This window comes from Rhineura floridana, chromosome 1, assembly GCF_030035675.1.
Source record: "Rhineura floridana isolate rRhiFlo1 chromosome 1, rRhiFlo1.hap2, whole genome shotgun sequence".
Lineage (NCBI taxonomy): Eukaryota > Metazoa > Chordata > Lepidosauria > Squamata > Rhineuridae > Rhineura > Rhineura floridana.
Genome location: NC_084480.1, coordinates 216,424,182 through 216,451,963, shown reverse-complemented (window position 1 = coordinate 216,451,963; position 27,782 = coordinate 216,424,182). Strand labels below are relative to the sequence as shown.

The 27,782-nt window shown below is 44.7% G+C and overlaps 1 protein-coding gene across 11 annotated transcripts in view; it reads left to right on the top strand.

The window, feature by feature from the left end:
- KIF13A (kinesin family member 13A) overlaps positions 1-27,782 on the top strand; it is a 186,102-nt gene that overhangs the window by 107,161 nt on the left and 51,159 nt on the right. For 8 of the 11 annotated variants that reach the window (XM_061592869.1, XM_061592899.1, XM_061592846.1 and 5 more), the window contains 6 exons: positions 556-597; positions 2,553-2,652; positions 4,842-4,968; positions 7,072-7,127; positions 7,583-7,707; positions 25,854-26,030. In XM_061592869.1, the coding sequence (XP_061448853.1) occupies positions 556-597; positions 2,553-2,652; positions 4,842-4,968; positions 7,072-7,127; positions 7,583-7,707; positions 25,854-26,030 (627 nt within the window). The remainder of the gene's footprint in view (positions 1-555; positions 598-2,552; positions 2,653-4,841; positions 4,969-7,071; positions 7,128-7,582; positions 7,708-25,853; positions 26,031-27,782) is intronic. The other 3 variants (XM_061592858.1, XM_061592935.1, XM_061592915.1) reach the window with 1 other exon arrangement.

Here is a 27,782-nt window from a genome sequence, read left to right as displayed (position 1 = left end):
GGTTTAACATTAAACATGAACCAGGCTAATATGTGATCGCTGCATACCCATTGTTATATACAAAGATCTGTAGATTGAGGGCATAATGATAAAGACCCACCAGTATATTAGCAGTAATGTTCCTCATGTGGTGGAAGAACAGGTGGGTACTCCTCCCATCAAGCATGCCCTTCAAAAGATGAACTAATGAAATGAAGAGAGAAAGGGGGAAAAAACCCTAATGTCTTACAACATGAAGATAACATTTACACAATTTCTGTCTCTAGAAAGCAAGGGAATGTCATTGCATGAATTTGGCTTCTGTGTGATCAAGGGATTGGCTTGGAAGCCCTGGCTCACATATCCTTTAACAGTATGGTACAGGGCAGAGGCACCTACCTGCCCCCTTCACCATGCCTGTGGGTACTGAGGCTTTATATAAACATAGAAAGTAATAAAATAAGGTTTTATGTTTTTTGTTCTGATTTGTGTCCATGTTGTGTGTTCTTATTTAGAGTTTATCAGCAACAAAAATGCATGTTCTGTATGTTTATAAAGTTTATTTTTTTCTACCAGAAAGGAGATGATGATGGTGGTGGTGATATGGATAGTTACCAGGTATTGCTGCTGTTGTAAAATCACATGGCATGGGGCACAGCTAATGCTAATAGTGATCAACTCCAAAGAGTCGCTAGAACCATTAGCTTCTGAAACTCTTTACATTAAAATGCATTGATTTAAAGAACAAGCATATCAATTTAATTTGAAAATACACTCTGTTCTTTTGTATGGTATTTCTAACTGTGGATAACTTAATAACTGATTTTGATTATTGAAAATAGTTTTAGTCCACTTTTCCATTAAAAATGCACATGGTAGCTTACAACTTAACTGAAACATAACAATAAAACAACAAAATAAAAAAAATGCAAGAGATAAAAGACAGCAGATAAATTTCAGCAGCCAAAAAAGCCAGGGGATTAAAAACCAGGTCAAATGAGGAAAGACCATCAAAGAGGGGGCAAAACAAACTTCCTTAGGAAGGAAGCTCTAGAGCCTGGGCAAGGCAACAGCAAAATGCATCTTGTATATCTGAAACCAAACACAATGCATATGTTGGTGTGATGCAAAGGAGACATAAAAGAGAGATTTATAGACATGACTCATCATAGCAGGATACAGACAAAAAACCAAATACTTTTTTCTTAACTTAATTATATCTGAAATCTTAAAGCATTTTTACAAATAATTATCATCCAGAATTCTTAAAAATGGACTCCCTTCAAGTCGATTCTGACTTATGGCGACCCTATGAAGAGGTTTTCATTGTAAGTGATATTCAGAGGTGGTTTACCATTGCCTTCCTCTGAGGCTGAGAGGCAGTAACTGGCCCAAGGTCACCCAGGGAGCTTCACCACTGTGTGGGGATTCAAACCCTGATTGTGTTTTCAAATATTTACATGCATTGTTAAACTAATTTTTTTGAAAAGCTAAGGCTGTAAATTTTGCTTTCCTAATAACTACAGCTTTCATAATTTTTTGAATTAAGTAACAAGGCTTCCCAGTTTTAAGGGTTTTAAAAATATTTTAACAATAACCAACAATTAGTAGTGGTATAAATTTAGATATCTTCAAATATTTTAGTTGTACAGTTGTTCCAGAAATCTACAGCTCAACCTACATGAGATGGCTGATCCAAATGTTTTCATCCAGATCTGACCCAATCCTGTAGAATAAGGAAACTGGGAGTCCAATTTAAGGAGCATAAGGGATACATGGGTGAGGAGAGCTGAATCTTCTCCCACCGCTCAAAATGCATTGCTTTACCTTCTTACAATCTTCTCCCGAAGCACTCTTCTCTCATTTCCTGTATTAAACCCGGCTGAGGAGAAGATGGCTTTGGGGAACAAACTGCAAGTAGATAAACCCAGAGGCAGAGGGCATGTTTTGCACTTCCCACCCATGAGAACCCCTGCTTCCTTCTTTCTACATGATTTAGGCAGATTCAGGTTTAAATATGCCGTTCTGCTATCAGTGTTTTGAGCCTAAATCAGCTACTAACTTGCTTCAAGCGATTTGTGGTGCTTCCTGGGTAACTTTTTATGAAGAATGAATCAAACATTCCTTTAATGCCAGAAAGCATGACTGCATGATGGGTTTTTGTTTGCATGGGGATGATTTAGTAACATTGGTAGCAGCTATTTACGATGGAATTAATGCAGGTTTGAGGGTATTTATGTTGATGCCTCTGTTAATCTTCATTTTCATATGTTACTAAATAGTTTGTTGACCAGTGCATTATTGTTCTGCTTAGATCTAAATCACATATTTGCAAGAGATGAAATACACAGATAATTCTAACTATGGAGTGGGTGATACAATTCCAGCTTTTCATTCTTTTTGCTGTTTGCAAGTTGGGCGAGCTTACCTTCTTGGGCAATGTACTATTTAATCTAAATGTAAATGAAAACTATTCATTCTTTTCCAAACAAACCTCTTCCAATCAAAGCTAAAAGCTGCATAAAATTCAATGTGTATGTTGAACATTAAAAAAATCACATCATTTTCCATAGGAAGAAGACTTAAATTGTGTGAGAGAGAGATGGTCCGAGGCACTCATAAAACGCAGAGAATACTTAGATGAGCAGATTAAAAAAATCAGCAATAAACAAGGTTTGTGGCCCTTGTGATTTAATTATAAGAATCCTGTGTCTCTTTTTATCAAATAGAATGCTATTCTAGCATATTAGATTTAAAAAAAACCCTGTATTTAAAAACAAACTGTATCTTGAACGAAACATTTAGTGCAGTAACCATTGTGATGTGCAACTCATTATAAGGCGAAGCATTATAAGAATTTTCATTAGCTTTATTGGAGCTAATTTGCATACATTGTAATCTAAAGACAGCTTGTAACTTTGTTACCCTTGAATACTTAGATCTATGCTCTATAAGCTATACTGTTTTAACATGCTATATCTCTCCTTCCTAGGGATGTATGCATGAGGCATTCAGAAACCAGGGAGTTTATAACCCCCATTGCCCCCTAGGACAAGCAGGATGACATGGTACCAAAAGAATTGCATCAGCCACCTCCTAAGACTCTGCCTCCATTTCCTGGACTTTTTCAGTTTCTGGACTTTTTCTTTTCTCTATATATATATCAGTAAAGAAGAAAACCCTTTGTTCTTTCTTTCTCCTCTCTTTCTCATGCCCCTCCCCTAACCTTTTCCGTGTCATCTGTTGGGAAGTGAGACCTTAGGAGAGAAAAAACAAAGTATGTCCAACAGGGCTGTGGAGTCTGTATGTCAAACCTTCGACTCCAGCTCCGACTCCTCTATTTTTCTACTGTCCGACTCCAGCTCCATTATTCTTCTACTGTCCGACTCCGACTCCTTCATAAATAGCAAATGTATATTAATTTTTCTACTGTCTGACTCTGACTCTCTTCATAAATGGCAAATGTATATTAATGTATTAATATTAATAAATTAATATTAATATTAAAACATTAATTTTATTTTGAAGTCAGTCAGTACATTTCTACCGACTCCGACTCCACAGCCCTGATGTCCACGTGAATAAGGGAAAGGAAAAAAAGGCCAGTTATCCCTCCCGTTGGTCAAACCAACCGTGTCAGAGAAAGCTACTGCCTTGTCTCTGTAGTGCTGTCCTATTACAGTGTGTCTCCACAAATTGAGTCCACCTTTTCCATTGCCAACCAAGCTAAGGGGTTTACTGAAGAGGGAGAGCACCAGGGTGCAATGGAGTTTGGGAAGGATTTTAGTCAGCCCATTCTCTCTTTTTATACTCTGGGATTTTTATCTTCAGCTGGGGTTTCACAGGGTGGCAGTTTTGGGCAAGTCTCTGGAGAATCTCTCCCATCTAGATCTTCTAGAATGCTTGACTCCAGCCATTCAGACCTTGACTCCCACCCATTTGGCAGCCTCCATTGTACAGGCAGCACCGCTCCTTTACTGTCTCCTACAGGCCTAGTTAGCACTTCTGAGCTTGGCAGCCCCTCCCTCAGCCACCACAGCCCCTCCCCATCACCACACAGATCAGGCTAATGTTTCTGGGCTTGGCTGCTGTCCACCCAACACTGCAGCCCATTTGTACCTCCAGTAGGGCTCTTTTTCAAAGTCTAATTAAGGAGTCTTCTCCATATATACCTTCCTCTCACCTTGTACAATAACTAAGAGAGCCTGTTGCAGTGGATCTGTCTCAGTTTGTTGCTCAGTTTTTTGAGATTCATCTGCTTCCCCTCCTTCCATGGACTTAAGCCTTTCTGAAAAGATTTTAAAATCTAAGCATTTTTCCACATGACAGTAATCCTTGAGAAGAACCATGAGGAACTGTGGTTGTCCGAGAATGCAAACAGTATCAAGAATCAGTCTCCCAAACCTCTGTTGAATCTAATTGCAGACTAGAGGGCAGAGACCCCACTCCCTTAAGAGAAGAGTTTTACGTAGCAAATACTGTTCTTGTTTGCTGTGCCTTTGATATGCTGTGCCTTTAAGGAAAGGATTGGCCTTCACACAAGAACCATCCTTTGTCAGGTGATCGAGTATGATCTTGGGCTCAAACATCTACTTGTGCTATGCCTGCTCTGAGGGATTAGCTTTCCTTTCTAAGCACTCTCTCACTTTGTTCACAAGTGCTTCTCTGCCTGCTCTTTTTCCAGCTCAGGCCAGAATCTTAAGAGCTGGCTGATGTAATCCCTTGGTACCGTGTGACTGTGTATCCCAGGGCAGTGAGGGTATTAGCCTACAGTTTTCTGGATGTTTCCAGTGTGTCCCCAGAAAGAACATTCTTAGGACATGACCAACATTCTGTTTTCCCCGCCCCATCTTCCATTATAGATAAAACAGAAGATGACATAGAAAGAGAAGCACGGCTTGTAGAACAGTGGGTAGGGCTAACAGAAGAAAGAAATGCTGTGCTGGTCCCAGCACCAGACAGTGGAATCCCAGGTGCTCCAGCAAACTGGTGGGTGGACTGCAATCCTTTATATTGAAATTTGCTTGCAAAATAACTTTAAGTGAATATTTGTATGCAGATAACTGGATGGTAAAGATCCGAGGGAAGAATAAGCTATTACAATGCTAAGTGTATTTATCAGACCGTATCTCCCTATATGAGCCTGCCCGGGCCCTGAGATCCTCAGGAGAGGCCCTTCTCTCAATACCCACATCTTCTCAAGTACGACTAGTGGGGACGTGTGAGAGGGCCTTCTCAGTGGCTGCCCCTAGGCTTTGGAATTCTCTTCCTAGGGAGGTAAGAATGACCCCCTCCTTGCAGTCCTTCTGCCGACAAGCAAAGACCTTCCTATTCCAACAAGACTTTGGAATTGAAGGCTAAGGATAGGGCGTGAAGGGTGCTGCATTGCTAATGTCTATTATATTATTTTTAAACTAGTTTGAACTCTTTTAGCTATATGTGTGTATGGTTTTAATATTGGAAATAGTTTAATCTTATTTTAATGTAGATTGTGTATGTTTTTAATTATATGTATTTTTTATCTGGAAGCCGCCATGAGTTCCAGTTTTGGAAAAATGGCGGGGTATAAATAAAGACAATAATAATAATAATAATAATAATAATAAGTGTGTGTCTGCTTTTAAATTTTTTAAACTTTATATCCCACAATATGTCGCAGTAGTGCCCTCAGTTCAACTAGCAACATATTACACCTAGAAATAAAACTGCTGAGGTGAAGTGGTTGTTTTATTGCTTGTCTATGTATCCTGAAGATTTATTGTTCCTCGCCCTAAGATCTTTAGATTAAGGGCAGGATATATATATATATATAAAGAGTTTTGCAGTAGTGTAATGGAGAATGGAGATTTGTATACAAGTATATTTACAAATTCATTAATATTTCCTGTTCAGTGTCTTCATATGATAATTATGGACAGTATTATCTATGAAAGGAGTTTTATCTGTTCTTTTGCATGCAAAAATGTAAAGTTGTGTTAGCAAGATCTGGTTAGATTTATCAACTTGAATATCTGTTTGGAAGTACAATATTCAGAATTCATACCAAAGCAGCTTAAACAGTCTTATTTATAAGTTATAACTAAGAGAAGTATATAGCACTTTTATGTCTTTAATGGAAATGGATTTAATATTTCATACTTTTAAGGGTAATGATGAATTCCTGCAAAATATTCCGCATAATGGCGGTAAAAAGTCCTGCAAAAATAATGAGATACTGTACGCATAGTGTGCCAAACATGGATTTATTTGATATTTCTTCAGAAGCAAAGCATTGGGGGGGGGGAGAGCCAAAACCAGCCTAGCTAACTAGTCCACAAGGCAAAACTATCTAGACTAGCTTCTAATATCCTGGAGGGAAATTATAGAGATACAGTAGGGCCCCGCTAATACAGCGGGTTAGGGACCAGGCCCCCGCCGTAAAGCGGAAATTGCCGTAAAGCGGAACCCCATTGGCTATAATGGGCCGCGTCGCGCAAAAATGACGTGAAAAGGTCGCAAAACAGCAAAATCGGCTTTAAAACGGGGAATTTCCCCTGATAGAAAGCCACCGCATCAGCAGGGCCCTACTGTACTTTCTCCTTTCTTTATCCACTTTCCCATCCCCTTTCCCAACTGTAATGCAATAAAACAATTAGATTCAGTTGCATCCAGCTCCAAACCCTTAACATCAGAATAAAGCATAAGCAGAGCCTGCTGGATCAGGCCAATGGCCCATCTAGTCTAGCATCCTGTTCTCACAGCAGCCAACTAGATGCCTATGAGAAGCTCATGAGCAGGACCTGAGCATAACACTCTTTCCTCCTGCAGTTTCTAGCACCAGGTATTTAGAAGCATACTGCCTCTGACGGAGGTAGAATGGAGCCATCATGGTTAGTAGCCATAGAACACATGACATAATACAAGGGAATGCTTTGGGAAGGTGGTACTGGGAAAAGGTATGATTCCCCCCCCAAATCTTTCTCCTCTGTTTACACTAACATTTTGTGGGTACCCACTTGTCAGTGTCTATTTTTTATGCGTTGAGTTTTCCATTAAAATGTTTGTGCCTGTTAACAGTTTGTATTATTTATTTGGATGCTTCCTTATTGTTAGGATTCCACCTTCTGGAATGGAAACACACACACCTGTACTTTTCCTTGATTTGAATGGTAAGTTGCAGATAATTAAGGAAGTGGAAGTATGAATTCATGTTGCTTTCATATTTTTTTTATTGCTGTGTGGGAATCTGAAGTGGTTCAGATTTGGACTTGGCAATCTTTAGAAAATCTAGTTTTTGTTATTGAATATGTTCAGCTGTTGGACAGTAGAGTTATTCAATAAATATGTAAAAACATGTTCTTAAATATCTTTATCAAAAGTTCCAAAATGCTATTTTGGAATAATTTATATTTGCTGCCATAGTCTTGTATTTTTGGGTAACAAATTATATTAAGTTGATGTATAAAAAAGGAACATGAGAAACGTGAGTTTGTAATATCTTTTGTCATTCCATCCTAAACATTGTTTTCAGTTATGCATGATTTCTGTGTAATATAAGATTGGGGTAGAGTATTCTTTCAGACTGAAATTTGCTGTCATGTAACTTAATTTTGTTTCTTGTTAGCTGATGACCTCAGTGCCAATGAACAGCTTATAGGTCCGCATGCATCAGGAGTAAATTCAATACTACCGAAGGAGCATGGAAGTCAGTTCTTTTATCTGCCAATCATAAAACACAGTAAGGATGAGGTAAATTACTAATAAGCAGTCCTATACAGTAGATTTATGGTAATTTTATTTTTACTATTTGCTTTCATTAATACATTTTATTTGCATTTACTACATTTAATGCAACTTTCAGATTTCAAATAAGTTTACTCTGTTCTGCTTTATTTTTAAGTGTTTTAAGTATTTTGATTCAGAAAACATGTTAACAAAATAATATTTGATTAGCTCTTAATTCATGTGAAGTTGACAAACTTACATTCCCAAGCATCAACATTTAATATTTGTTAGTGGCATAAAGAGTGCTTTTAAAAAGTCTGACTCCAGTGTTTTCCTCTCAGTTGCTTGGCTCTCATTCTTTTGGCCTTCTGTTGTCTTTTCTGCTTTCTTACCTTAAAAAAATGTTTTTCAAGAAAGTGAAAAACAAATGAAACATTTATTTAAGATATTTATTTACAGCTTAATCATTTGCATTTCTAAGTGGTGTACATAAAAATGAGCCATACATAAAATAAAACAATAAAATCATCATAAAACCATTATATAAAACACAGTAAAACATATAACACAAGATGTCTAAGAAAAAAATCAGAATTAAGTTGTCCCGTGTAGGTAAAGCTGATCTCAGGAGGGTAATGAGCTCCACCTAGTGGCTGAAGGCAGAAAGACGCTGATCAATTTTTGTACGAGTCCTCTGGTGTTCCCTTGACTCTATTGCTCAGTAATCTTTCTGCCTTCACCAGAGTGGTATCATGTGCTCTCTGCTCCTGATTATCTGGTTCATGCCTGTAGTATAGTCTTATTTGTGCTTGTTGTTGTCTGTCAGCTTTTGTTCTTGCCTTTACCTTTTTTTTAAAACCCATTAATCGCCTTTCTCTGTATCCCCTGAATCCCTCTTTTAGCTGTTGCTTTGGACTTTTGCTTGTTTTTCCCCTCAGGGGGTCCTTTAGTCTACCGCTGAAAGCGGGAAAGCTCCATCTGACATTTGTTTACCGCTGCTCTGTCTTTTTTCCTGCCCGACATTTTTGGATTGCAGTGCTTTAATTATTATATTTTAGTACTTCAGCTCTTTGCCATCAGTTGCTTTTTATGCACATTGAAGTCCATTTCTCCCCACCGCTGGAATATTATCTCCCCTTCACTTGTTAACCACCCCCAGGAGAAAAAAAGAAAGAAAAAAAATCATTTGTCCCGCTTTCCTTGTAAATCCTGATAAGCAAGTGCTCTCCTCTGCCAGTACTGGTTGAGTTCTTGGACATGGGGAAGGCTAAAGCTAGTCACCAGTTACTCAACCCGCTTCAGAACCCCAAGTGCTTTTGCCGTAGCAGTTTTGCCTTCAGTAAAGCAGATTTTTGTGCTGGCGCAATCACTCCAAACACAGTTATAGATATGGGCAGGGCGACAATGGAACCACAGCTAAGTACAGCTAGCATGTGAGATAGGGGATTGGGTTCACATAGCCATTAAAATTTTTCCCTTGCCAGTGCATGGGAGGACTGCAGAGGAGGTGGAGGAGGCAGTGGGGGAGGTATCCCAGTGTCATGCCTCCATCAGTTGAGTCGTCAGAGGAGAATGAGGAGCAGTGTATTGGCACAGCAGACCCAGGAGAGGGAACAAGCAGACTCACCCAAGACGCAGTTCCAGATCTCCCACTGCTGGAAGATGTTCAGGACACAGCTAGAGCCCCTCAGTCAGACTCAGAGAGTGAACAGGAGGCCTCTCTGCCCCCTGTAGAGTGAAGGTGTCTGCAAGTGGCAGAGCAACACAGGCATTCTGGCCGTTTAAGGCTACAAGCTCCCAGGAGTTGGTCTGATTGCTAGCATCTGAACCAGGGAGGGGAGTGAGAGGCCTTTTGCCCTTCGCTGGAAGCAATGTTGGATGCCAGCATCATACTCTTGCCAGCCATGCTAGACCCTGTTGAGTCTTGAAACCAGGATTGCCTTGTTGGAATATTGAACCTTTGATTTGCTACTGACCTTGCCTTTGGAAGATGAACTGGTTTGTGAACTGAGACCCCTCAACCTCCTCCCTTGCTTATCCACATGCTTTTCAAACCTTATCTGCTTTACAACCAAGCCCCTGCTTAGGCAGCTCATAGCTAATTGTTTTACAGCACCATTAATCACTTTGGTGCAGCTGGCAGAGATTGACACCAGCACTGCCTATTTGCAGTGCAGATGGTGCTGCCCAGAAGGTGCTGCACAGATCCTTATGCTCATAGGAACAGTTGTCTGGAGACAAGGAGGAGCATTTACAGGCCAACTCACTTCAAGCAGTGTTCTCCTGTCAATCCTCCCCTGAGGAGTTCAGGGGCTTCATGGATGGCATCTGTCAGCTGGCTCAGGGCATTGTCCAGACTCGCGGCATTGGACCTTAGACCTTAGACCTTGAATTCAGAGAAAAGAAGAGATGAAACTACTTCTTCCACTTCATATCCTCATATCCATTTCCTCTCAATATACTCAACAAACTATTAACCATGAAAAATCAAAAAATCCAAATATCCAACAATGGAATCTGATATTAAATAAAGAAAAACTAGTAATACTAAATTTACCAAGACCTGCTAATTGGCTCAATTACAAAGCATGAAGATATCATCTTTGGGAATTTATCGAATTTTTACTCCCGGGTAAGATTAACCTTAATTCAATCAAGTCAACTCAGTATCTATCTTATAATTACACATCGATTAGAGCACTAGTAACTTTTCATGATTCTGCCACTGCAAAACTTCTATATCGAGAAAGATCGTCCTTAGCTACTCATCACATCTGGATAACAAGATTTTTCGACAATTATACTCCTGTAAATTTATGTTCACTGGATCCATCTAAGATAAATGACGATGCTGATAAATCTTCTCAAATAAACTTTCAAAATCATATCTCTTCAGCGAAGTTCCACCAAATGCAAGTCATTGAGAATCTGAACATGAAGTCCCATTCCAACAGTGTTCCTAACGACAAGAAAAATGAAATCTTACCTGAAGAGTTCTTTCTTCTTGAGTCTTACAAAGACTTTACTCTAGTTGAGCAGTCAGAGATAATTACCAGACTAAAACAACTATTATTTGCCCTTGAAAGTAAGAAGTTTTTAAATAATTCTTCTTTTTGCCCTGAAACAACTGTTAGGGATCAGAAGCAGTCATCTTACTCAAAAGCATTCTCATCTAAAGAGAATCAACAGAAAATCTCTCAATCTTCAGAAGAAACGGATCAAATAATAAATTATCAAGAAAAAAATCCACAACAGTGCCCAAACTGACTAAGAACCAATTCTCCGGCACTTAAGGATAGGGGCATATGTAAATCCGGGGGTGATGTGACAAAAAGGGATGGGGACCAATGTATACAAACGTTGGGCGGCAGACGATGGAGTGGTGCTGATGGCAGACCATGTCAGACTAGAGGAACAAGGGATCGATGTGTAATATCCATCCCTTGTTCCAGGTCTGCCTATAACCTGAAGATAACTGGGGGATGCAGGATTCCAACCAACCTTCGTTTGCTGTTGTGCAATGCCAGGTCTGTGGTACAGAAAACATCTTGCATCCATGATACGATCTTGGATGAATGTGCAGACCTGGCATGTATAACGGAGACCTGGTTGGACGAAGCCTCAGCACCTATTCTAGAGGCAGTGTGCCCGCCAGGTTTCCGTTATGCACAGCAGCTGAGGGAAGGAAGGTGGGGAGGGGGAGTGGCTGTCATCTATCGGGAGTCTCTGGTCTTTGCCAGGTCTCCTCTCCATGGGACCAAGTTTGTTGACTGCATGTACTGGAGGCTGGGCCCGAAGGGCAGTTTAGGGATCCTGCTCGTGTACCGCCCGCCTCGCTGCACGGCAAAATCCCTGGCCGAGGTGCTAGAGGTGGTCTCGGGTGTTCGTATGATGTCCCCAGAATTGTTGGTGGTGGGTGACTTCAACGTGCACGCCAAGACCACTCTCAATGGAGCCCCTCGGGATTTCCTGGAAACCATGACTTCCTGGGAACTGCACCTTAGTAATACTGAGCCCACCCATGTAGCCGGTCATGCTCTCGACCTTGTATTTGTCTTGGGGGAGGAGAAAAGTGCTCTGAAGTTAGGGACTATTACCTCTACCCCTGTGTCATGGTCAGATCACCATCTGGTAAACGTAGACTTCTCGATGCCACACACCCTCTGCAAAGGCACAGGACCTATTAGAATGGTCCGCCCCAGGCGTCTGATGGATCCAGAAGGATTCCTGATTGCGCTAGGGGAATCGGAACCTGCTGAAGGTCACTCAGTCGAAACCCTGGTGATGGACTGGAATACAAAGATCACCAGGACATTAGACCGTGTGGCCCCGAAACGTCCTCTCCCCCTAGGAAGATCCCAGACAGCACCATGGTATGCACCACGGTTGTGTGCTCTGAGACAGGAGGTGAGACGACTAGAGCGCCCGCTCCGAAGATGCCCGGACACAAGTTAGAGCAGCAGTAGCTGCCTATCATGTGGCAATAAAGGCAACAAAGAAAGATTACTTTGCTGCCTCTATTGCATCAGCAGAATGCTGTCCCAGGAGGTTGTTCCAAGTGGTCCGAAGCCTGGTCGGTCCAGTTGTTCAGGAACCCTTGGAATACTCAAAGGCCTCCTGTGACAATTTAGCAAAGCATTTTGCTGATAAAATCGAACATCTAAGAAGCTCGATTTCGCATACCGTGAATGCAGATAGTGGACCAGAGTTGACCAGTCATAATGTGATCCAATGGGATTGGTTTTGGCCTCTTCCTTCTGAGGATGTGGACAAGGTGCTGTCAACTGTGAAACCTACCACCTGTCTCCTTGATCCATGCCCGTCATGGCTCTTGATGAGCTGTAAAGAGAAATTGGGCGAAGGGATCAAGGCGGTGGTAAATGCATCCTTGAATGAGGGTGTATTGCCATTAGCCCTCAAGGAGGCAATTATAAAGCCCATTTTGAAAAAGCCCTCCTTGGATCCCCAAGATTTAAACAACTTCCGCCCAATTTCAAATCTACCATTCTTGGGCAAGGTCATTGAGCGAGTGGTGGCCAATCAGCTGTCAGCGCACTTGGATGAAACGGATTATTTAGATCCATACCAATCGGGTTTCAGAACTGGACATGGAACTGAAACAGCCTTGGTCGCTCTGGTGGATGATATGAGGAGGGCATTAGATAGGGGAGAATCCACCTTTCTTGTCCTCCTAGATCTCTCAGCGGCTTTTGATACCGTCGACCACGGTATCTTGCTGGATCGTCTGGAGGGATTACGAATAGGAGGCACAGTATTAAACTGGTTCCGTTCCTTTCTCTCCAATAGGCACCAGCAGGTGGCATTGGGAGATGAGGTTTCAGACCCTTGGCCCCTCAATTGCGGTGTGCCACAGGGCTCTATCCTTTCTCCCATGCTATTTAACATCTATGTAAAACCGCTGGGTGCTATCATCAGGAGATTTGGGCTGCAGTGCCACCAATATGCGGATGACACTCAGCTCTACCTCTCATTTAAGTCCTCACCAGAGTCGGCTGTGGAGACCATGTCCAAGTGTCTGGAATCCGTGAGTGGATGGATGGGAAGAAACAGGCTAAAGCTGAATCCTGATAAAACTGAGGTACTGCTCGTGGGAGACAAGGGGGGGTTGGGAAACATCGACCTGGTATATAATGGGGTAAAATTGCCCCTGAAGGACCAGGTCCGCAGCCTCGGGGTGATCCTTGATTCCAAGCTGTCCATGGAGGCTCAGGTTTCATCGGTGTGCCGGGCAGCTTGGGTTCAATTGCGTCTCATACGAAGACTGCAACCCTACCTTCCTGTCCACCAGCTCCCACTCGTAGTACACGCTCTGGTCACCTCTCGTTTAGACTACTGCAATGCGCTCTACGTGGGGTTGCCCTTGAAAACAGTCCAGAAATTACAGCTGGTACAAAATACGGCGGCTCGTCTACTTACGAACACCCGCCGTTATGATCATATTACCCCAGTGCTGTACAATCTACACTGGCTTCCAGTTATTTTCCGGGCTCAATTCAAGGTGCTGGTATTAACCTATAAATCCCTGTACGGTTTCGGCCCAGTATACCTGATGGAGCGCCTCCAACATCATAAATTGTGCCGCCCTACAAGATCTGCCACTCAGGGCCTCCTCTCAGTCCCGTCAACTAAAGTGATTGGGTTGGTGAGGACTCGGGAGAGGGCCTTCTCTGTGGCGGCCCCCACGATTTGGAACTCCCTCCCAATAGATCTTCGACATGCCCCTTCCATATATATATTTCGCCGAGGCCTGAAGACTTGGCTTTTCCATCAGGCCTTTATGAACTTGAGACTTCTAAGGTGTGAACTAGCTTCAGAATTGTATTACTGACAACTCTACTAAATATTGTAATTTTGCATTGTGCTGTACTGGTTATATTGTTTTTCTTGTATCATATTTTACCATGTATTTTATCGTGCTTTATTGTATGCCGCCTAGAGTGGCCATTGGCCAGATAGGCGGCCTATAAATTAAAGTTTATTATATCAGCCCACACCCCTTCCTCCAATGTTTGCACATACACTCCAACAACTAAGAAAGCTGCTATGAGGAGACTTCTCTAGGGAACTAGCTTCTAGAGTGAAGCAAATAGTGTCTCAGCTAGCAATACCTCAGCAGTTTCCACCAACCTCACAGAGGCTGCACCACCATGGATGGGGATCATCCTAGTCTAATGCTACAGTAGGAGGAGTTGCAACTGCAGCAACACCCCCTCCCTGGGCCCTCATGATATTCACCGGGAGTTGGTAGCAAAACTACACAATGTCCAACCTAGGGAGACCAAACAGGGCATACAGGATAACCAAGAGCAAGATTTACTGGTCTTGGATGAAGGAGAACAGAGTGGCACTTCCGAATCAGAAGTAACCTCCAACCACCTGTTTCAAGACTCGCACTTCCTTATGCTGCTTTGCAAGACTATGGAGACTATGGACCTGAAGGACAAGGTTGACTCTCAACCTCCTTCTTCCTGCAGGGTCGCCACCATGTGCCCAGACCATCAGCCCAAATCTAGAGCAGTGAAGCTGCCCATCTTATTATCTAACATTCTCAACTTTGAATTCAACACTCCGTTACAAAATAAGAAGCTTGTGGCTAGAAGCATTATGTTCTAGAACAACTGTGGATGGATCACCTTCAACTTCCCCTAGTGGATGCCCCCATCAGGGGCCTCCCAAACCCATCTTTGAATCCGAAAGATGTGGATCCCTAGTTGAAAGATCTCCTGGAATGGAAGATGGGCATTGGGCTTAGGTGAGTCCATGCAGCCAGTGCCTTCTGAGGGTGGCAGCAACTGCATCGATACTCACTGGAGCTTCATTACCGTGGTTGGAGGAACTGTTAGACATCCCTCAACAGGATCAAGATCGGACTAGAAAATCTCTTCTCAAGGTGTCAAGGGCTGTAGCCTTTATGATGGATGCATCTATGGAAGCCATGCAGTTTGTGGCAAGAGCACTTAAAGCAGGAGTCTTCACTAGGCATTCCCTATAGTGTCGGCATTGGGAAGTGGACGGAACAGCCCATAATAATTTGGCGTTGGAGTCCTACGTAGGAGGCAAACTCTGTGGAGATGCAGCGTTGGACAAGGTGAAGGTAGAGTTCAGGGACAAAAGAAAGGTAATGCCTACATCCAAGAAGAAGGAAGAGAAATGCTTTTCTCACAGAGCGCCTCATCTGTATTTTCACACTCAGTCCTTTCATGGTTCCAGATCCTACGATAGGGGTAGAGAGGCTCGAGCATTATGACCCTTCTGGTACCACCAGCGCATAAACAATAGGGGTCATCAGCAAGTCCCTAGTTAATTTGGCTCAACCACCCAAGAGGAGGCAAGTAGCAATTCTGATGTTCCCCAACTGGCAGTGGGAGGACGTCTTCCACAGATGGTAATTCATCACATCAGATCTCTGGGTTCTTCAGACTTTGAGGCTGGGGCTCCAGCTGGAGCTCATTTCTTTCCCTCCTCCATTCTTTATTCCATCTCCCCTGTCGTCTTCCCCAGACAGGAAGCTCAGGGTTTAGGAAGCCATACATCATCTTCTCATCACTGCAGCAATAGAGCCTGTTCCTCCCAAGGAGAGATTCCAGGTCATCTATTTAATTTTCTTTACAGTCCCCAAGAAAGATGGGTATTGAATCTGAAATTCTTAAATGAATGCATCAGGTACTGTAAATTCAGGATGGAGACTGATGTCCATCAAGGAGGCACTTCACAAAGGGGAATATCTCACTTCAGTAGACCTCAAGAAGACTTACTTTCACATGCCCGTATTCAGGCCCCACAGACACTTCCTGTGGTTTGCAATCAACAATCAGTACTTCTAGTACAGAACAATGCCCTTCAGTTTCTCATCGGCCCGCAGAGCATTCACCAAAATATTGGTGGCACATCTCAGACTTTGGGGGTGGTGGTGCATGTCTATCCTTACCTGGATGATCTACTAATATATTCCCCCACTCTGACCAAAGCATGAGAAAATGTCCACGTGATGCTAGTGTGTTTCAAGGATTATGGCTTCTTAATCAACCAGGTTAAGAGTCACATTTGTCCAAGCAAATCAATACAGCACTTGGGAGTAGAGCTGAACACTGTTCAAGGAACCTTGTCATTTGCATGCAAGAGGATCAACAAAATTCAACAAACAGCTGCTGCTCTTTTGAAGGAGACCTCGGTGGATCTAATGCTCCTGATGGTGTTAGGTCTTATGGTTCCAACAATACAGATAACCCCATGGGTGAGACATCATTCTCGTCAACTTCAATGGGCACTTTTACCTTTCCAGTCCAGCATTGCTTCCCACCTGCACCTGAGGGTGTTTCTGAGCCAACAAGTCTGCAGGTCCCTACTGTGGTGGATACAAGAACCCAATGTTCGGCAGGGGGTCTCATTTCGGGATCCTCCTCAAACAATAATAACTACAGACACCAGCTATCTGGTTGGGGGGCAATGTACGAGGGTCATATGACTCAAGGGTCGTGGTCTCTGGAGCAAACCTCTTTCAATCAACCTTCTGGAGCTGTGTGTGATACAACTGGCATTGCAGCACTTTAGAACGATCATGGTACTAAGGGCGGTCCTGATAAGGACCGACAACATGACTGCCAAGGCAAATGTCAATCAGTAAGGGAGCACAAGATCCAGAGCTCTCCAGGAGGAGACGTCACTCCTCTTCAACTGGGCCAAGGATCATCTAGAGTATCCGGTGGCAGAACGTGTATGGAATGTGGAGAACATACAAGCAGATTAGCTGAGTCGGAAGTGGGTGCTCAATGGAGAATGGAGACTAAATCCAAAAGTTTTCAGAAGATTGGTATCCTATTTCGGAAATGTTGCTGTAGACCTGGTTGCGACCACCACAATCGTCAAGTAGACAGATTCTTCTCCAGGTACGTTGAGCCCATAGCAGAGGCTACAGACGCACTTATCTCCTGATGGCCACCAAGCCTGTTGTACGCCTTCCTGTTGTTCCTGCTTCTACCCAGAGTGCTTCGAAGGGTCCGAGAAGAGGGAGCAAGAGTTCTGTTGGTAGCGCCATACTGGCCTTGCAGACCGTGGTTCTCAGAGATCTCCACTCTAACACAGACTCCACCTTGTTGTCTCCTGTTCAGGGAGGACTTGCTGTCTCAGGGCTATCTATATCATCTGGATCTGGAGTGGCTGAACCTTCATACCTGGATATTGAACAGAGATGATTGATCAAATCAGGTTTGTCTATGGCAGTCTTTGGTACCACAATGGCATCTAGATGCCCATCTACAATCTGACTGTCTGAGGGTACCTGAAAAGTTTTCTTAGCATGATGCTCAAAACAGAACATCCACACCAAGAGGTCATACAAGAGGTTTTGGCATTTTTACAAGGTGGCTTATCTATGGGGTTGTGGCCTAATGCACTCTGACAACAGGCTTCAGCTTTATCTACAGTGCTGTCACTTTCGGACAAAACAATAGGTTTGCATCCATTCTTAAAGCGCTTTCTACGAGGAGCCACAATTACAGCGCCTCCGATTCAACATCTATTCCCTACCCAGGACCTGCACAAAGTGCCTAAAATATATTTGTCTCTGCTTACTACCTTTCAAAGTCTTGTTTCTGGTCGCTGTCACTTCAGTCCTCAGGGTATCCAAGCTCAGAGCCCTCTCTGTGGATAAACACTTCTGCACTTGTGGACAGGGTGGTCCCGCAGACTGTGCCTTCTTTTCATCCTAAGGTTCTGTCTTCCTTTCACTGTCAGCAGGAGCTTATTTTACCCTCCTTTTATTCGTCCCCAGTTCACCCTACTGAAAAAGCATGGCACTCCCTGGATGTTCAGAGGGCCCTGAAAGTATATATTTCTAGGATGAAGTCCTCCTGTAAATCAGACTCACTATTTGTATCTTTCCATCCAGCCTCTTTGAGGAAAAGAGTCTCCTCTTCCACACTAGTGTGATGGCTTAAAGCATGCATAGCATTGGCGTATACTTCTTTGAACCTATTGCCACCAGCATGGATTGTGGCTCACTCCACTAGGGCTGCTGCAACCACAGCCATGTTTTCACTTAACGCTCCTCTAACTGAGGTCTGCAGAGTGGCTATGTGGGCTAATGTGAATATGTTCATTAAACATTACAAGACTGATTTTGTATGCCTTGGCTGAGGTGGCATTTAAAAGAAGAGTGTTACAACATTTTCCATATGAGTCCGGCCCTCACTGCGGGTTATAGCTCCACCTATTGTGCGAAGGCAAGAATGTCTTTGAAGTCAAGACTAGGGGCGTCAGGCCCCTCCCACTCTCCAGTTCATTCTTGCCTTCATATGAACAAGATTGAGATTTCAATAGCGTAGCATTTAGCTAAGTCTTTGGTGTTTGTGTTTTTGTCTGACAGGGTGTGAAGGTTTTGTCGTTTGTGTGTATCCAAGTGCTTCCCTTCCCTCTGTCTTGTATTTAACACTGTTTGTGTGAAATTTCTGGGGAATTCCCTTGGGGGGGCTTATCCCTTGCCTGGGCCGTTTCTTTCCCCGGCTTTTAGCCTTAGATCTTAGAGAGACCGCGGCTGCGGTTCTCTATATTTTTAGCGGGAGCTTGCGGCTGCAGCTCTCTGCTTTACCCCTTGTTTGTTTTAGTGCCTTCAGGAGTCACTTTTCCCCTACGAGGCCGTTTGTTTCGCTGCCTTCCTGAGCTCTGCTGCGGCTTTTTGCCTCGCGGACGTCCCTTTAAATTCACTCCGGGAGCTTGCGGCTGCGACTCTCACCTGGGAGATTTTTCAAGCCCCGGCTGTCGCCTCCAGACTTGTGGCTTTAAGTTCTCGCCGCGATAGTCTCTGTAGTCGGCGGCGGCGGCGGCTTCCTCTACCGCTCCTTAGCTGCTACGGTGCCTCATTAACGAGCCGCGATTTCGCCTTTCAGCCACCGGCTATCGCAAGCTCATGAGACTGTGCTAGACAGTTTTTCTGTCAGTTTCGTTGTCGCCTCTCAGTGTCCGCCATTACTCCTCTGCCATTTTGAGTGTTACTTTTCCCGCTCCATTACGGGCGCCATTTTGTTTGTCCTGTTCTTTTCCCGCCCTTTTTGTTTAGACTTTCCTGCACTACATAAAGGGGGATTTTTTACCTTGAGAAAGCTTTTCTTGTATGTGAGTTATAGATAGGACTACTTAGCTCTACAAGAGTTCCTCTCTCACCTGACTTCTACTACTGCCTATTGCAACAACTGGCTCTCGGCAGCTATTGAACGTCAATGGCTCCATCAAGGCTGTGACTGTGCTCCAACCTATTTGAACTGCAAAGAGGAGGAATCACTCGTGGCTGTGCAGGCGGCTCATACGGCAGCACGCTTTTTGAACTGGACATTCTGCCCCCTTGTGGCCGTGTCACAGCCAGTTGCTACTGTACTAAACACAACTTAGTTGAACTGTACATTCTGCCCCCTCTGTGGCCGTGTACCAGGGCGATCTACACTGTACATTCTGCCTCCTCTGTGGCCGTGTACCAAGCCTGAAATATAGTCTGCATTATTCTGACGCTATTACCATCGTACATTCTGCCCCCTCTGTGGCCGTGTACCAAGCCTGAAGTATAGTCTGCATTATTTTGACGCTGTTACCATCGTACATTCTGCCCCCTCTGTGGCCGTGTACCTAGACATCTGCCAGTGCATTCTACGCCCTCTGTGGTCGTGTACTGCGCCTGTTCGGGTCTCTACATTCTGCCCCCGCTGTGGCCGTGTACTGCACCCATAGTAAATATAAGATGGCGGAACAGCCAGACATGTCTCAGACAGCCAAGCCACAACCATCTAAGGCAACTAAGACTAAGCATACCAAAGCACTGGCTAAGACTAAACATCTTTCCAGCTACAGCAAACCCAAGCGTCCACGCTATGCTTCTGTTCCGACCCACACCACAGCAGTCCAGGAACAGCTGACGGATATATTTCATTCCCCCGCTGCTTCTTCTGATGAGGAGGACTTTCCTGGCTTTCCTACTCAGCCACCACTTAGCCAGCCTCCTCCCACATTGCCGCCCAGGGCTTATCCTCCGTCACAGCCCACTGAGCCACCTTCTCAGGCACAACCATCTGCCTCAACGGGGCTGCGACTGTCCCATGAGTTCCTTTCGCAACTTCAGGGCATGCTATCATATTTCACTCAAATGCAGTCACCACCACAAGTCCCCGCCGTACCTCAACGCACGGTGGATCAACGTGTGTGTCATGAGGCAAATCCTTCCTGCTCCCCAAATCCTTTTGACGTAGCTAGAGGCAGATGTATTGATGAAGCCTCGTATGGGGAGGAGTCAACCTTTGCTGATCACCCTGAAGGAGACGACTGGAGTGACTATTCGGAACATGATGAGCATACATCATATCGCTTGTTCAGTGCCTCCGATTATCAGCCTCTAGCGCGCAGGGTAGTTAACATTCTTGGTCTCCAAGCTGCGCCTCCGACAACTTCCACTCCAGCTACTAAAGCGGCCAGGGTCCTCAAATCCCCTGCACCAACCGAGCACTACATCCCGGTGCCAGATCCCATTGCCAAACTGGCCACCGAAGAATGGTCTCATCCATTCCAAACTCGCCGCTTCAAGAACCTGGCTGACAAACTGTACTCCCTAGCTCCTGACTTTGCCACCAAGCTAGCCGTCCCCGGCATAGACGACCCAATCGCTAGCCTAGTTTCACGATCTCTTTTGCCTAGAAAAGGAGAATCCCAACTAAAGGATGTTACTGAACGAAGATTAGACTTCGCTCTCCGCAAAAATCATGAAGCCACTGCCTTCTCCATGCGTGCCTCCGCATCAGCTTCCGTCTTCTTCAGAGCAGCAATGATGTGGCTGGACGATCTTCTAGAGGACCCTAAACCTGATCCTGTCTCTCTCAGAAGGTCACTGATAAAGTTGCGCAAGACAGCGGCGTTTGTGGCTGATGCCACTTTGGATGCCACTCAACTGGAGGCACGAGCCATGACGGCTCAAATAGTTGCTTGACGGACCCTCTGGCTTCGCCACTGGCAAGCTGACTCTACAGCCAGAGTGCATCTTTCTAGAGCTCCTTACGCTGGATCTTTGCTCTTCGGCGAGGAAGCTCTAAAGGCAGTGCTGGTTGATCCCAAAGACGCTCACAAACCGGTTTGGCCACTGTCAAAAACACCGATCATAGGCCTTTCAGGCAATTTCCCCCCTTCCGCACTAATCAGCCCTTTCGAGGAACGCGGCCAGGAGGACGAGGCTACGACTTCCGATCCTATGACTCCAATTCCTTCAGGGGAACCTGGAACCGACGTTTCCAGGGCAGAGGTCAGTACCAAGGGCGCAGAGGTACCTCATCGTCCTCATATAGGGGAGGGTCTCGCCAGCGCAAACAGTTCTAATGCACTTCCTGTTGGCGGCAGACTACTTATGTTTGGAGACCAGTGGCTCCGTCTGACTAAGGTCGCCTGGATCAGGGACCTTTTTTGTTCTGGCTATGCAATAGAGTTTTGGGCGACTCCACCAGACAAATTCCATCTGTCCCCTTGTCCCAGGGCGCCGGCCAGGCACAGCATCATGCAAACAGCCATACATCACCTGTTGGACATAGCTGCGATAGAGCCAGTCCCTACAACAGAGAGGTCGGAAGGGGTGTACTCCCTCCTATTTGCTGTGCCCAAATGAGATTTGTCATGGAGGGTGGTATTGGACCTCAAGTTCGTCAACCGTTTTGTAACATACCGCAGGTTCAAAATGGAATCCCTCCACTCCATTACTGAAAGCCTGCAAGAAGGAGACTTCCTGGTTTCTATCAACCTAAAGGAAGCGTATCTCCATGTCCCTATTTGCATAGCCCACAGAAAGTTCCTTCGGTTTGCTTTTGGCCCCCAGCATTTTCAATATAGAGCGATGCCATTCGGCCTCTCCTCTGCTCCGCGAGTGTTTACCAAAGTACTTCTCACCTTAGTGGCTTACCTCCGGATTCAAGGGGTCCATCTCTACCCATATCTGGATGATATTTTAATACGGGCGAGCTCTGAGGAGCTGGCTCATCGTCATTTAACGCTCACCCTCAATGTTTTACAGGCCTACGGCTGGCTTGTCAACTTCGACAAAAGCCATCTTCAACCGACCCAATGCCTACTACATCTAGGGGCGATGTTGGACACCCTGCAGGCGATGGTGTTTCTATCTCCAGATCGCATAAATGCCATCATAAACATCGCGGGCTCCTTGATGCAACAAACAACCGCAGACGTCATGCTTCTAGCCAGGGCGCTCGGAATGTTCATCTCTACCATCCATATTGTGCCATGGGCTCGAGCCCACTCTCACCACCTTCAGTGGGCTTTGTTGCCTTTTCAACAGGACATTGCCAACTCCAGTCATCACACAGTTCCTCTGAGCCCCATACTGTGTCTTTCATTCCGATGGTGGACGAGGGTCCAACATCTTTCCAGAGGCACTCCATTCAGAGAACCTCGCAGGACTGTTGTCACCACGGATGCCAGTCTCATCGGCTGGGGAGCACACTGCAACTCCCAGTACGTTCAGGGAGTTTGGTCCACAGCAGAGCAGACTCAGAACATCAATTGGCTGGAGCTCAAGGCGGTCCACTTAGCTCTAATTCATTTTCAGTCTCTGTTCCCTTTGGACCATGTCCTCATCTGAACGGACAACACGTGTGTAAAATCACATTTGAACAGACAGGGGGGTACCAGGTCCCGTCCTCTGCAGGACCTAGCTTCCCTTATCTTCGTCTGGGCAGAACAACATCTACAATCCCTAAAAGCAGAGCATCTCAGAGGGATTTGGAATGTGATAGCAGACTGGCTCAGCAGACAACAGGTCATTCCGGGAGAATGGAAACTGCATCCGACCATATTCCAGCGTCTCCAGCGTCGGTTCGGCCTCTTCTCGATCGACCTGTTTGCGTCCAGTTGCAATTACCAGCTTCCCAGGTACTTTGCCAGATACCTAGACACAGCAGTGGAAGCAGTGGATGCTCTGTCCATACCGTGGCCAGACGGTCTTTTGTATGCCTTCCCTCCGATACCGCTGTTAGCCAAAACGCTGCGGAAGGCGCGGAGCGAGAGGGCACAGTTGGTTCTGATAGCACCATATTGGCCACGCTGACCGTGGTTCTCGGATCTTCTTGCAATGTCGGTGATGGATCCTTGGACACTTCCAGTCAGGCTAGATCTTCTATCCCAGGGTCCAGTATGGCATCAGGATCCCACTTGGCTCAACCTAACAGCGTAGCGTTTGAACGGGGACATTTGAGGTTGGCGGGCCTGTCTGACGCTGTTATTGATATTATCTTAGCCTCGAGACGACCATCTACCACCCGTATTTATCAACATACTTGGGTGGCCTTCTCCAGGTGGTGCCAGTCTCAACACTGCGATCCATCCCAGGCCACTATGCATCAGGTGCTACAATATCTCCATAGCGGCTTTATGATGGGACTCAGACCCAACACTTTACGTCGACATGCGTCCACTCTGTCGTCCATTCTCTCAGTGTCCTCCACTGGTGCCCCTATTTCCTCACATCCGTTCATTAAACGCTTCCTCAGAGGCATTGCTTTACGTTCACCGGCCGTAGTTCACCGTTTTCCCTCATGGAGTCTGTCCAAGGTCCTCCAAGCTTTACAACGCCCTCCGTTTGAACCCATTAGGACTGTGCCTCTACGTCTACTGTCCTTCAATGTCTTGTTCCTGATCGCCATCACTTCTGCCAGACGGGTTTCGGAACTGGGCGCATTGTCTTCTGCCTGTCATCTCTGTGTCTTCCACAAGGACTCTGTTGTGTTGAAAACTGATCCTTCCTTCCATCCCAAGGTCAATTCAGTCTTTCATTGCAATCAGGACATTGTACTCCCTTCGTTTTGCCCGAACCCCACTCATCCTCTAGAGAAGGCTTGGCATTCGTTGGATGTTCGGAGGGCTCTCAAGACCTACCTGTCTAGGACACAGGAGATTCGACGAACGGAGTCTCTGTTTGTATCCTTTCATCCAAGGTCTATGGGGCATAAAGTAACCAATTCTACCTTATCCCGTTGGTTAAGGGCATGTATTACCTTAGCATATGAGTCCTTTAAGCTGCCAGTTCCAGCTAGTATAACAGCTCATTCTACTAGGTCAGCTGCCACTTCGGCTGCTTTTGCTACTAATGCTCCTGTTGCTGATATTTGCAGGGCTGCTGTTTGGTCTACCCCACACTCGTTTATAAGGCGTTATAAAATAGATCGTTATGCCTCTGCCGATGCCTCTTTTGGCAGATGAGTGTTGCAACAGGTTCTTAATGACGATTAGTATGTGGGTGGCCCCTCCCTATTATGGGCTGCTTTGGTACATCCTGCAGTGAGGGCCGGACTCATATGGAAAATGGACCATTGGTCTCACCTGAAGGGTGATTTTCATATGAGTACGGCCCTCACGACCCTCCCAGTTGGAGGATGTATAGATATTTTACTAAGCTGTTATATATTACTGTTACGCTATTGTATTTAAAGTTACTAGTGAAGTCAAGACTTCTAGTTCTGTTATATCGCTATGTTAGAGTCATGTTATTATGCATGCTATTTTCCTGCTGGCAGGCCTGTTGGCCCTGTTCTTGTATTTTTAGATTTTTCTTTATAGACTCGCTGTGAATGAACTGGAGAGTGGGAGGGGCCTGATGCCCCTAGTCTTGACTTCAAAGACATTCTTGCCTTCGCACGATAGGTGGAGCTATAACCCGCAGTGAGGGCCGTACTCATATGAAAATCACCCTTCAGGTGAGACCAATGGTCCATGTTCTTCCATCTTGACAGACAGTTTGGTCTTTGATTCCCACCCTACATGGGTCAGCTTGGGTATGTCCCACCTGAGATCAGTGTTACATGCACGGGAGAAGGGACCTTTGGTCTTACTGTGAAATGGCCTTCTATGTGCATGTAAAGATGATCTAAGGCCTCTCCCTAATGTTGTCTGATGATGATATTCGTCTTTATATGTATTTATGTTCTCAGCAGAGAGTACATGGCAGACTTTGTTTTAAAGGACATTGAGTAGCATAGGAGATTTTCGGCTTATCATTGGATAACTGAGCAATAGGGTCATGGGAAGACCAGAGGCCTCCTAGAAAAACCGATCAGCGTCTTTCTGCCTTCAGCCGCTAGGTGGAGCTCATTACCCACCTGAGATCATCTTTACATGCATGTAGAAGGCAATTGCACGGTAAGACCAAAGGTCCCTTTCCTTACTGACTTAAGTGTATCACTGTCACAATGTTCATAGGTGCTAATTCTCTGGTTCTGTATTGATTCTAGAACTGTATAAATAAAGTCCAGTTTCTCAAAATTTCTGTGAAGGAATTCCTTCCTATAGATATGTATAGCTAGAGATCCTCTTAATTAACATAATATTCTATTCTTTCCTTTTCCAAAGAAAATGGTAAATGCATTTATTTCTATGCTGTTGCTAATGATAAAAATGCCTTAATATATGCATAGCCATCAGTCTGTGTTCTTTAATCAATGTATTTTTAGTTGTTCCAAAGGAATTGATTGTGAATGTAACTGTATTTCATGGCCTATGATGTCCTCAGTGCCCTGTGATATGTCCATCTAATATTTCAGAAATATTAAAAGGTTAGGGCAAACATTTAAACAAATTTAGGTCAGTTTCTTTTTTAGTATCCTACCAAATTGTGCCCTTAGGTTTCAGCCACTGCTGCATGGGACTCTTCTGTGCATGATTCAGTGCACTTGAATAGAATAACACCTCAAAATGAGAGAATCTACTTGATTGTGAAAATTACAGTGCAACTCAGCCATCCTGCTGCAATGGAACTGGTGTTACGTAAAAGGATTGCTGCAAATATTTACAATAAACAGGTAATGCAATCAGCTTAGAGTATCTTGCTTTGGCTGCATCTATTTTTTATCTTAACTGTTGGGATCAAAATAGAAATGATAAACTTAATAAAACCAGGAAGCATGTCTATGCAGTGTTCTTTTACAGTCATCTCTAACCTATCAAATTCTGTATAAAAGAGTCAAAGTCAATTTTGTACTTCATTTGACAGATATCAGTGTTGCTTTTAAACAATTAATTTTGACCCTTTCTTCCCACTTTGTATTTACACGCCATAAGATTTGACAGTAGTAATTATTTGTCAAGCTCAGGTCTAATGTCTGTCTTCTTAACATGGTACAGGAGGTGTTTATCTAGTAGTCCTGTGTTCTGCTAATGTGAGGTGTCTTATTGAGCCTGTGGCCAGTCTCTGTGGGATAATTTTTCTATAGTCATCTTCCCTTTGTAACTTTGACAGTTTTAGACAACACCCTCCCTTAGATCTATAGGCCATTTTAATATACTTATTTCTTTTAAACCTTCCCGCTGAATATAAGGCAGTAATTTTAGAACTACTGTTTGCTTCTATGTCAGACAGATGTTAGGTGACTCTTTTTATCTGCTGTCATGACTGGCTCCAGGTGTCTGGGGGCAAAGGCTGTCAGGGGGGCCCTTGCCCTCTTGCTTTCCTCCTCAAACCACCCTCCTCCTCCCTCTTGGCCTCACCCTTTTAAGGTAAAACAAAACCCAAACATAAAGACTGGGGTGACAGAGGAATCAGACAAGAGAGAGAGAAGGAATGCCAAACCTCTGTCTGTAAGTTCATTGGGGACATTCTTCCCATGGCTCCGGAGTCCCTGTTCCTTCAAGGGGAGTGTAACCCCATCTAGAACAGGCTGAACATCCACCATCTGGGCAGGTAAAGAGCTCACCAACAGTGTCTCAGTCTTGTCTGGATTGAGTTTCAGTTTATTAGCTCTCATCCAGTCCATTATCGCGGTCAGGCAACGGTTCAGCACATCAACAGCCTCACCTGAAGAAGGTGAAAAGGAGAAGTAGAGTTGCGTGTCATCAGCGTACTGATGGCAACGCACTCCAAAACTACTGATGACCGCACCCAGAGGCTGCATGTAGATGTTAAAAAGCATGGGGGACAAGACCGACCCCTGAGGGACTCCACAATGGAGAGTCCAGGGTGTCGAGCAGTGTTCCCCAAGCACTACCTTCTGGCGACGATCCGCTAAGTAGGAGCGGAGCCACTGCCAAGCAGTGCCCCCAACTCCCAACTCCGCGAACCTCCCCAGAAGGATACCATGGTCGATGGTATCAAACGCCGCTGAGAGATCAAGGAGAATCAACAGAGTCACACTCCCCCTGTCCCTCTCCCGACAAAGGTCATCATACAGGGTGACCAAGGCTGTTTCGGTGCCAAAACCGGGCCTAAAACCGGATTGAAACGGATCCAGACAATCGGTTTCATCCAAAAGCGCCTGGAGCTGGCCGGCGACCACCCGTTCCAAGACATCTCTTGGGCAGCATTTCACAGTTGGGGAGCCATCACTGAAAAGCCCCTATCTTGAATTGCCATCCTCCACATTCCCTTGGAGGAGACATATAAAGAAGGGCTTCAGATGACATATGCAGGGTCCAGGTAGGTTCATGTGAGGAAAGACAGTCGCTAAGGTATTGGGGTTTTTGAGCCACATAAGGCTTTATAGGTCAAAAACACCACTTTAAATTGAGCCCAGAAACTAACTGGCAGCTAATAATCTTGATAAGAGGATGTTGGTAAA